The 10,738-nt window shown below is 42.7% G+C and overlaps 1 protein-coding gene across 8 annotated transcripts in view; it reads left to right on the top strand.

Annotated features, from left to right (window-relative positions):
* LOC115140834 (zinc finger and BTB domain-containing protein 32-like) overlaps window positions 1–10,294 on the top strand; it is a 41,763-nt gene extending 31,469 nt beyond the window's left edge. For 6 of the 8 annotated variants that reach the window (XM_065027959.1, XM_065027960.1, XM_065027958.1 and 3 more), the window contains 4 exons: window positions 3,052–4,262; window positions 5,673–5,773; window positions 7,728–7,901; window positions 8,147–10,294. In XM_065027959.1, the coding sequence (XP_064884031.1) occupies window positions 3,151–4,262; window positions 5,673–5,773; window positions 7,728–7,901; window positions 8,147–8,376 (1,617 nt within the window). In that variant the 5' untranslated portion in view covers window positions 3,052–3,150 and the 3' untranslated portion in view covers window positions 8,377–10,294. Of the gene's footprint in view, window positions 1–821; window positions 2,909–3,051; window positions 4,263–5,672; window positions 5,774–7,727; window positions 7,902–8,146 lie in introns of those variants that run through there. The other 2 variants (XM_029679243.2, XM_065027961.1) reach the window with 2 other exon arrangements.
* Window positions 10,295–10,738: the final 444 nt, after the last annotated feature.

Here is a 10,738-nt window from a genome sequence, read left to right as displayed (position 1 = left end):
TCAATACCCTTTGTGAGGACAACGGCTCTGAGTGTTTTTCTCAAATGTTTTATGAGATTGGAGAACACATTGGGAGGGATCTTAGACAACTCCACCATACGGAATCTTTCCAGATCCTTGATATCCTTCGTGTGTGCTTATGGCGTGAGAGCTCTCTTCAATTCAAACCACTGGTTTTCAATGGTGTTCAATGTTATGTGTGCTTGGAGTTACTGTGCCATGGCCAGATGACATGAAAGTAGACATGTCTGGCCACGCAAGAAGGATGTGATAAACAGAAAAGAACCACATACCTACTGTAAAATATGGAGGTGGATCTTTAATGTTATGGGGCTATTTTGCTTCCACTGGTCCTGGGGCCCTTGTTAAGGTCAACGGCATCATGACATTTACTCAGTACCAGGACATTTTAGACTAAAAAAAGGTTGCCTCTGACAGGAGGTTGAAACTTGGCCAGAGTTTCATTTTCCAGCAAGACAATAACTCCAAGCACACATACAATTACACAAGAATATATAATGTCCCCTTTTTTTCAGCATACAATATAGTATTTGTATTATGTATTTTATACAGTAATTTCTGCTCATCTTTATCAAGGGTGACAACGTGGTGCCGTGGTATATTGGCCATACACCATACACCCATGAGGTGCCATGGGGGGGGCAACGTGGAGCCGTGGTATATTGGCCATACACCATACACCCATGAGGTGCTATGGGGGGGGGAACGCAACGTGGAGCCGTGGTATATTGGCCATACACCATACACCCATGAGGTGCCATGGGGGGGGGGGGGGGGGACGCAACGTGGAGCCGTGGTATGTTGGCCATACACCATACACCCATGAGGTGCCTTATTGCTATTATAAACTGTTTACAAACGTAATGAGAACAGTCAAAATAAATGTTTTGTCATATATACCACAGCTAAGGGCTGTTCTTGGCATGACGCAACGCGGAGCCATGGTATAATGGCCAATATACCACAGCTAAGGGCTGTTCTTAGGCATGACGCAACACGGAGCTGTGGTATATTGGCCATACACCATAAACCCCTGGGCTGCCTTATTGCTATTTTAAACTGGTTACAAAAGTAATTAGAACAGTCAAAATAAATGTTTTGTCATACCCGTGGTATACAGTCTCATATACCACGGCTTTCAGCCAATCAGCATTCAGGGCTCGAACTACCCAGTTTATAATATGATATAATCTATAACAATACAGAGGTCATGATTATTTCCTAAAGCTACAGATTAGGGGTACTAGCAGTGTAGCTGCAGGAAACGTTCAAGAGATACACAAACAAAAGTACGAGAGAGCAGGCATCGACCCATTCAGCAAACAAACCACATTTAGGGTGTTTAGGAATATGTAAGCAAATAAAGGAATGTATTACTTAAAATACTGAGTTCATACTTTTGGGAGTGGAACTGACACTTTGTTTGACTATGTGTGTGTTGGAAAGAGATTAAGCATCAATTACAGTAACGGTGATATTAACGTGCTGTCATTTCAGTACCGGTATGTCTACTTTCGATCTTATCGACTGTCGCCGTCGGCGGATAGAAATAGAGTTACTGTACTGAGCAGAGGTTACTGTGCCAAAGTGCTCCATGGGACAGTTCTCTGGAGACAGGTCAGCTGGAGGAGCAGAATAGAGGATACACAACCACACATCACTGACCACTTGAATATTTTAATGAAGGGGGTTTTAATGAGTTCAAAAATCAAGTGTCTGCGTGTTGGAGCGTGCCCCTGGCTGTCCTTAAATAAGAAAACCAAGAAATTCTTGCCACCTGGTTTGCTTAATAAAAGGAATTTTATGCACAGCATTTACTTTTACGTTTTACTTTCACTCAAGTAACAATTTAGTACTTTTTCCACCATTGTAGTTAAGTACATTTAAAACCAGATACTTTTAGACTTTTACTCAAGTAGTATTTTACTGGATGGCTTTCACTTTTACTTGAGTCATTTTCTATTAAGATATCTTTACTTTTACTCAAGTATGACAATTGAGTACTTTTTCCACCACTGCTGTTTAGTAGGATTGTGCACAATATAGCCCAGAACCACGGTTGACCCCCTGTAAATTGACGTGACCCCGTTTCTTTTCGACACAATCCTGTCATATCAAGACTCACTACTGCATGTTCCAATAGCACAACTTGATTTATACCACATACTGCACACTGTTACAACTGTAGATGCCTATCTAAACCAAATTACAGTACACTATAGGTTGTTGTTGATCAAACAAACTTGTCGTCTGTCTGTGAAGCCTGTGTGTACTGGCATTAGTCATTGTGTCATATTCTGAGGAGGTTTGTGGCTTCTGAGCGTATAACTGAGAGATTCATTTCGAAGCTGACATGAAACATAACATTTCCACACGTCAACCAGACATACAGCCTCCGCCACTTATTTTTACTACAGAGGTCAGATATAAGACGTGCTGAAAACATCTGTGAAATATGCTGTACTTCATCAACCACAGAATTGACATAGACCTTTTAAGCCACAGATTACCACACAAGGACTTCAGGGGAAATGGACTTAAATATGGACTTAAAGATAATATCATGAATGGAAATCATTTAATACTACTAATACTAATATGTTCTTGAGATTCATTTCAGTTCATGCTGCAGACTGTGAAATGCCACTCAATATTTATTGATATGTAACATGATCGACATATCAATTGCTCCTGTAATGTTGAACTTTTTAAGTCGTTCTTGCATTGTGTCTGTCCCTTTCGGGCTATGAATTTCCAAAACCCTAGTAACCAACAGCACGTTATCAACCTAACCTACGTCAGCAGGTGATATGATCTGCCCGCTGAGTTTCCAACCCCCTCTTCTCTCACCCCTGATAGCTTGATGGAAAAACACTAAGAACCAGAGGTGTGGGATATAATCTATTTATCACAAACTCAATCTCTGTAATTTATCTATTTATACAAATTAATTTTCCAACTTGCTATCTGACAATTTTTATTTCTCAGAAACATAACAAAAAATGACCACATTTAGATAAATTCCTATAGGTTGAATGGCGTTGTCTCAAACAGTTTCTAAACCATCTACTATTCACCTGCCCATCTTCTCTTCCCATCACTCCTCCCTTCCTCCTCCAGACCTCCAAGATGGTCAGAGTTCACAACACCCAGTACTCCCTCTTCCTGCGCCAGGCAGATGTCCTGCGTCGCTCGGGGACGCTGTGTGATGCTGTCATCTCAGTGGAGAGCCAGGTGTTCAGGGCCCATCGGCTGGTGCTGGCCTGCGCTAGCAAAACCCTGGAGCATCAGCTCACCCTGCAGGCTGCATACTCAGACCAGCCTGATCGCCTCGACCAACCTCACCACTGTAGTCTGGAGCTCCTCTCTCCACACACCTTCCAGCAGGTCCTGGACTTTGCCTACACCGAGACCCTGGAGGTCCCTGTGGATGATCTGCCCCAGCTTCTGAGGGCCGCCAAGCTCCTGGAGATGCATTCCCTGGAGGAGCAGTGTCGCAGCCAGCTGAAGAGAAATCGGGGGTGCCTGACGAGAGAGAGAAGAGAGTTGAGAGAAATAAGAGTGAGAGGAACAAAAGAAACTAGAGAAATGAGAGAAACGAGAGAACTTCAGATAACAGAGGAGAGAGATGAGAAAGAATTCCTGAAAGGAAGTCACATTCCAGAAGAGGGGGATCCCCAGACAATTCCCTCCATTGATCTGGAGCCCCAGAGCAGCCCATTCACTGAGGACCCCACTCTTCCTGACACTAGGGATAACACCTCTGGTTCATCACCCCCACAGAGAAAAAGGCCAAAGCCACTCACACCCACACTAGTGACCACCACACCGCCTCCATCCAGAGACAGTGTCATCGCCACCACTGCTGCCACCATCCAACCCCCTCCCCCTCCTCCCCCAGCGTCGAGGGTCATGTGGCACCAAGTCAACACCCTGAGGAGGATGGCCTTGAACTATAACGACATCCTAGCAGCCAGTTCCTCTTCCCTTCAACCCTCACAGCACCTGGTGACATACCCTTTCCACCTCTCCACTCCTCACATGTACCCCCTGCTAATGTCCTCCATCCCGCCCCAGGTCCACAGCGCCGTCCTGGGCTACCCTGGTATCCTGCATCCATACCACCACCCCCTGCTCTCTGGGTCTCAGGAGCTGGGGGACATCCTGACGCAAGGTTTGCTGGGAAAAAGAGACCCGATGGATAAAGTGTTGATAGGTGGAGCACCAGGGGAAGGGCAAAGGTAAGACCTCTCTGGAGGGGTTTTATACTACAGACGTTTTGGTCTTCATTCTTCTCCTTCTTTCCCTGTTCTCATTTCTACAATATAGTTCAGAATATCCCTAGTTTGCTTACATTAAGTAACACACATCGACACAGCTATCTGACTCTTTGTGTTTTGGGTGGATCTGAGTGAAAGTTCTTTCCTACAAGCAGAGTTTCCGCTGTCTCCAGTTAACCCTCTCCTGTCTGTCATATTCACATGATGTATATTATGGATGTAGATGGTCATTCATATTAGCTGTGTCCAAACCACAGAACAGCTGCTGAAGTCATGTTATGTGGTCTGTCCCTTGATGGTGGCATTACACACTATCTGGTTTATGGTTTTACAGTCAAGCTACTTCCTCTTTTCTAATGCAGAGACATGATGTACAGTATGGTGTAATTGAAAGGCTCTATAAAGCAGTTTTCTGCATAGTATCTAAAGGGGGAGCCCCCTTGGTTTCTCTCCTCCCTTGCAAATATCAACCATGAAAGACATTCAGATCCACTATAGATCGGTTACAAATGGTTTCAGTCCTGTTCTTAATTAAACAATGTCTGCCTATTTTTATTTATTTTATTTAATCAGGAGAGTCCATTGAGCCCAGAGGACAAGAAATTCAACACAAACATTCCAATAAAATGTAAAAATAATATATAAAAAAATACATGTTACACTTTGGTATAAGGTCCCCATAATACACATTGCGCGCACACACACACACACACACACACACACACACATACACATTAGTCTTAAAACTGTGTTTATGTGATCCTGTTTCAGTGAGGAAACTATCGGTCGTCAACATCTCTCTGACTTCCTCCTCCCTCCTGTTGCTGATCTCTGAGGTTTATCTGATATCTCTGGCCATTTCATTTAGGTGGCGTAGAAAACCATCTAGCAGACTTTGTAGCAGATTTGTCACTTTTGTTTATTGTGGGGATTTTAGGGCCACATAAAGAGCATTACGTCTCTTCCTTTAATCTCTGAAAAATCATTCACCTATGGTTTTTCAGTCTAGCTAACAAAGTGCGTCAGATGCTGTGGAAAGTCCCTTTTCTATGTGACACTAAACATACAGTAGCATTGTAACGCCTGGCCTCTTCCTCAGAACCCCAACCTACGACAGTTGGGTTCTTACATTTGACATCAATAGACAGGTACATATAGCCTGCGGTTGGAGAGGCCGGGGAGAAGGATAGGATGTCTAAAGGTGGTGTGCAAATCAATCTGCTTTGGCATGACACTCATTGCAACACATCAACTGGGTTATCTAATAGTGGCTCGGTGACCACCATGCTCGCGTGTTTGCCTTACAACAGTTACGTTGACTCTTGTCCTTGAAATAAAGTTTGATTTTGAACCTGTCTTCTATGGGGCCAGATACTCCCAGGAGCGTCCAGGAAGAACCCAGGACTGTCAGCACTGCAGCAAGGTCCCCCTGGGCAGCTCATGGCTGCAGGCCTCAACCACCAACCCCTCAGGTACTGTAATGTCACAACATTCACTCAGTGCTTTTTCCCTAGACCTCTAACTGGGGTACATTGCAAAAAGCATCATCTCAAAATGTGAATATTGTATTGGGAGCTGTACAGAACTAAGACGTGACTGTATTCTTAATATTCTAATGGATACATGGCAGTGACATTTCTTAACCCCTGTCATCATAGGGACAGAGCATATAGGAAACATGAGAGAGAGAGAAGAGTGCCTGAGGGAAAAGGAGAGAGAACGAGAGAGAAAGAGAGTAAGAGAGTGCAAAAGAGAGAGTGGGGGAGATAAAGGGGAGAAAGAGAGAGAGAGAAGCGTGTCTTAGGGAGGACGAGAGAGAAAGAGAGTCAAAGAGTGTGAGTGAGAGTAGGGGAGAGAGAAAGTAAGAGAGAGAGAGAGAAACAGAGACAGACAGAGTGAGTGAGTGAGTGAGTGAGTTGTGGCTTTGTGCTGGCGGTGCAGCAGTGCGGTAAGCTGGCAGAACAAACAGTACGTTCTGCAATGTTCTGGTGGTTTTGATACAGTGCCAAAGGGAAAAAAAGCTTACATCTTTTTTTCACTCTATGTAGGGTGGTCAAATCAGCCTCACATCTTTACAGTCTGTGTTTGTGTGATGGGGTTAGCACTGTCACTCGCTCGTTACAGTACGACTGAGAGACGGTATTCATGTGACTCAAGATTATCTCCACTGATTGTCTCCACCAAATTGAATGGACAGCCAAGAGTAACACATTTAGTTGAATAATGAGTGTTTCACTGACTTCAACTGGTCACTGTTATCAGGATTGATCATTTTAGTCCCCATAAGTGGGGACTTACAAGCTTAGACATCAGAGGTTTGTGTGTTCTAAGCGAGAGACCAAGGAAGGTTTGGACAGGAAGGTCCTTGCTCTCCCCCATCTCTCTCTCTCTCTCTCTCTCTCTCTCTCTCTCTCTCTCTCTCTCTCTTCTCTCTCTTTCTTTCTTTCTTTCTTTCTCTCTCTCTCTCTCTCTCTCTCTCTCTCTCTCTCTCTCTCTCTCTCATCATCTCAATCTCCCTCTCCAGCCCCCCTCCCCAGCCCCCCACCCCTATTCAGCATCCTGCATGTGTTCTACAGGGCCCCATAGTAACTGTGTAAAACAGTATCACTAACTGCCACCAAAGGGCTAGAGAGCTGACTGCTCTACTTCAGAATCACACCTCGGTCAGATTATAGAGATGTACAAAGGTACACGATGAGAGGAAACCAAGGTTCTTCTTGTCAATTTGAACCTTGTGAAGGGATGTGGTATATTTATAGAACTATCTCTGGTAAAAGGAGGTCTTAGGTATCATTATCTAGGTGTGTGACAAACACAATTAGGCTACATAACGGTTGTATAATACCATTTCATACAATACCCACTGTAATAAATAAAAAATAAATAATAATCTTTGAATTTATCTTCACAAATGAAGACAACAAAACATATTGAGTGAAGAAGGTTGCTGCTATGACAACAGTGAGCCTTTACAGTCATGAGTGTGACCCCTGTCCTACAGAGAATCCATCTGCATGCAATGTGGCTGAGCTCACATCACCCTTTCGTGCTATTAGTAGGTCATCACTCTGGCCTGACACTATTGTTTAACCGGGTAATGGTCACCAATGATTGTGCTGATAAATATAGACGTTTGAGAAAACAATTAACCCATATGCTCAATTATACAGGCTGCAATGGGGAGCACAGGGGGAACGTCAGGTGCCGAAACGCATTATAGTATAGAAATGGAGCTAAGCTAGGTTTATTAATACTGATGTTCAGTGGACGGTTCTGTCTGTATACACATAATGTATATTCATGTAAAGTTAACTATAACTAATTATAAGTTACTCATCACAAGATACTAAATGAAAGAAGGAATTTACATGACATGGAATGATTACAATTCCACCCCCACCCATCTTGTTGCTCTCTCCTCCCCAGGCTCAGGTGAGACTTCTCTGGGGTGTAAGTACTGTGATCGTGGCTTCAGGGTGGAGCCGTCACTGCTGTCCCACCGGCGAGATCAGGGAGGAGAGAAGCCCTACCAGTGTCATCGCTGCTCCAAGAGGTTCAGCCTCAAACACCAACTGGATACACACCACCGGGTACACACAGGTATTACATCCCCCTGTGTGTGTGTGTGTGTGTGTGTGTGTGTGTGTGTGTGTGTGTGTGTGTGTGTGTGTGTGTGTGTGTGTGTGTGTGTGTGTGTGTGTGTGTGTGTGTGTGTGTGTGTGTGTGTGTGTGTGTGTGTGTGTGTGTGTGTGTGTGTAAGATTGGGGGTGTGGGTGTAGGTGTGTGTTTCAATGTGTCAGTTATTGTGTATGTGCTTGCCTGCTCACTCTCAATGTCAACCCCAGGAGAGAAGCCTTTTGAGTGCCGTCTGTGTGGCCAGCGGTCAAGGGACTACTCAGCCATGATCAAGCACCTGCGGACCCACGGCGGGGCCACACCCTACCAGTGTACTGTCTGCCTGGAGTTCTGTAGCAGCCTTTCTGCCATGCAGAAACACCTGAAGAACCACCCGCTGCAGGACTTCCCCCCAGACTGGACCATCAGCAGCACCTACCTGTACACATGCCATACCTGAGCTAGCTTGAAGGCAAATGTAATGTCAACAGAGAATCATTTTACTACCAAACAACTACATCTCAACGAAACTAACTCATGGAATGTAATGTACATACATGGTAACAAGACACCAGTTACCGTAGCATTTATCCATGTACTCCAAAAGTGCATGGAGTACGTCAATGCATATTTCCACCACTAGAGAGACACTGGGTCTCAGAAAAGAATGTAAAACATGTCTTCCATCAACAGCATTATCATTATCAAGCACAGTATTATTACCATTCTATCGTGGCTGCAGCTGAAGAGTCAGTCACTTACAAGAGACAAGGAAAGGAAACATCAAGACTATTTAGAGGCAGCAAAAAATGTGTCCTTGTTTCATATGAATGTGTCCATCTATGTTTGGCCGTTATCTCTCTCAAGAAGACTTGGGGCAATCGTTTTGTGCACAAATTCTTGATTTTCATTTAGCCATGTGTGTTTAGTACATTTAGATGTTGTTTGATTCATATTTACAGTGCCTTTAGAGTCTGCACCTCCTGGATTTTTTTCCCACTTTCTTTTGCGTTTCAAAGTGGGATAGAAATATATATTTTTTTTTTAATCATTCACCTACACAAAATAGTCCCTAATGTCAAAGTGAAAAGAAAATTCTATACATTTTTACAAATTACAATTAAATGACTAAAATATAGTAGCTGCAGAAGTACTCACACCCTTTGTTTAGCAAAGCCTAAATGAAGTAAAAATGTGTCTTAACAAATCACATAAGTTATATGGACTCCCTCTGTGTGAAATAACAGGGATTGACATGATTTTTTAATGACTACCCCTTCCTCTGTTCTCCATACATAGAACATATGTAAGGTCCCTCAGCCAAGTATTGAATTTCAAACTCATTCAACTACAAAGACCAGGGAGCTTTTTGAAAGCCTCATAAAGAAGACCAGTGATTGGCAGATGGTTAGCAATAACAAATCAGACATTGAATATATCTTTAAGCTTAAGGTCAAATGAATAATTATGCTGTGGATGATGTATTAAACCACCCAGACACATCAAAGATGCAGTCATCCTTCTGATCTGAGCTGCAGGACATTAAGGAAACTGCTTAGGGATGTTATTATGAGGCCATTGGGGATTTTAAAACAACTACAGAGTTCAATGGCTGTGATGGAAGAAAACTGAGGATGGATCAACAACATTGTAATGACTCCACAACAACGATCTAAAAGACAGAGTGAAAAGAAGAATATAAATATACAGAATACAAATAATCCAAAGCATGTATAAAGGCACTAAAGTAATACTGCAACAACAAAAACATGGCAAAGGAATACACTTTTTGGCCTAAATGCAAAGCCTTATAATTATCTAATCAAGGTATATTAGTGTTTAATTTTTTATTAATAAAAAAAATACAAAAATCTTCCACTTTGATATTATAATATTTTGTGGAAGCCATTGACCTACAAAATACAATTAAATACATTTTAATCCCACTTTGTAACACCATAAAATGTGAAGAAATCCAAGGGGGTGTAGACTTTTTTATAGGTGTTGTATATGTGCTTTAGCCTGTTGCTATTTTAATGATAGTATTGTCATAATCAATGTACTAGTTTAGCAGATGGCCTGTTTTGGTACTGAATGTAGATCCTCACACAGTCACACCCAACCACAAAGAAACAATAGCCTGTCAAGTCAAATCTTTATGATATGAGGCCATTGGTTTGCTCTGAATTTGAGTGTGAATGCATTTTGGCATAAATTACACAGCAGCTGGCATGCAGAGTGTATTTGCAATTAGTATCTCTTCAGAGAATAAATGTTTTAAATACATATTTATTTTGACAGGTTGTGTCAGTCAGTGTTCTACCATTTTACTTACTGTACTTTTTTTTATACATAAAACAACCATATCTAACATCTTATTCATCTGGTCTAAGCAATCCTCATAATTTATCTGAACTATCTGAAAAGATATCTGAAAAGCAGCATTCGCTAAGGCAGCACTTTAAATAAATAGGAATGAACAAATAAATGAATGTTCTACATTTAAAATTACAGTTGCTTATTATCTTAAATTAAAATAGCTTAGTTGATTATAATCAGTCCATGTGGAAGCCTGAAAGCACCTGATATATATCCCTCTCCCTCTCCCGGCCTTGGAGGGTGAGTAGAGCGAAACCCTCCACCAGGACGTTAAGCTGCTGGGTCTCGCGGGCGCTGCAGTGGGGTGGAGTGGAACCGACGCAGGTCCACCCGGAAGGAGCCCTTCTCCAGGGTCATGCATGGCTCACATCAAGCCCACTACTCTATCAATTCAATTTAAGGGCTTTATTGGCATGGGGAACATATGTTAACATTGCCAAAGC

Source organism: Oncorhynchus nerka, linkage group LG14 (genome assembly GCF_034236695.1).
Source record: "Oncorhynchus nerka isolate Pitt River linkage group LG14, Oner_Uvic_2.0, whole genome shotgun sequence".
Classification (NCBI taxonomy): domain Eukaryota; kingdom Metazoa; phylum Chordata; class Actinopteri; order Salmoniformes; family Salmonidae; genus Oncorhynchus; species Oncorhynchus nerka.
Note: the sequence above shows the minus strand (reverse complement) of the source record. Positions and strands in the feature narration are given on the sequence as shown.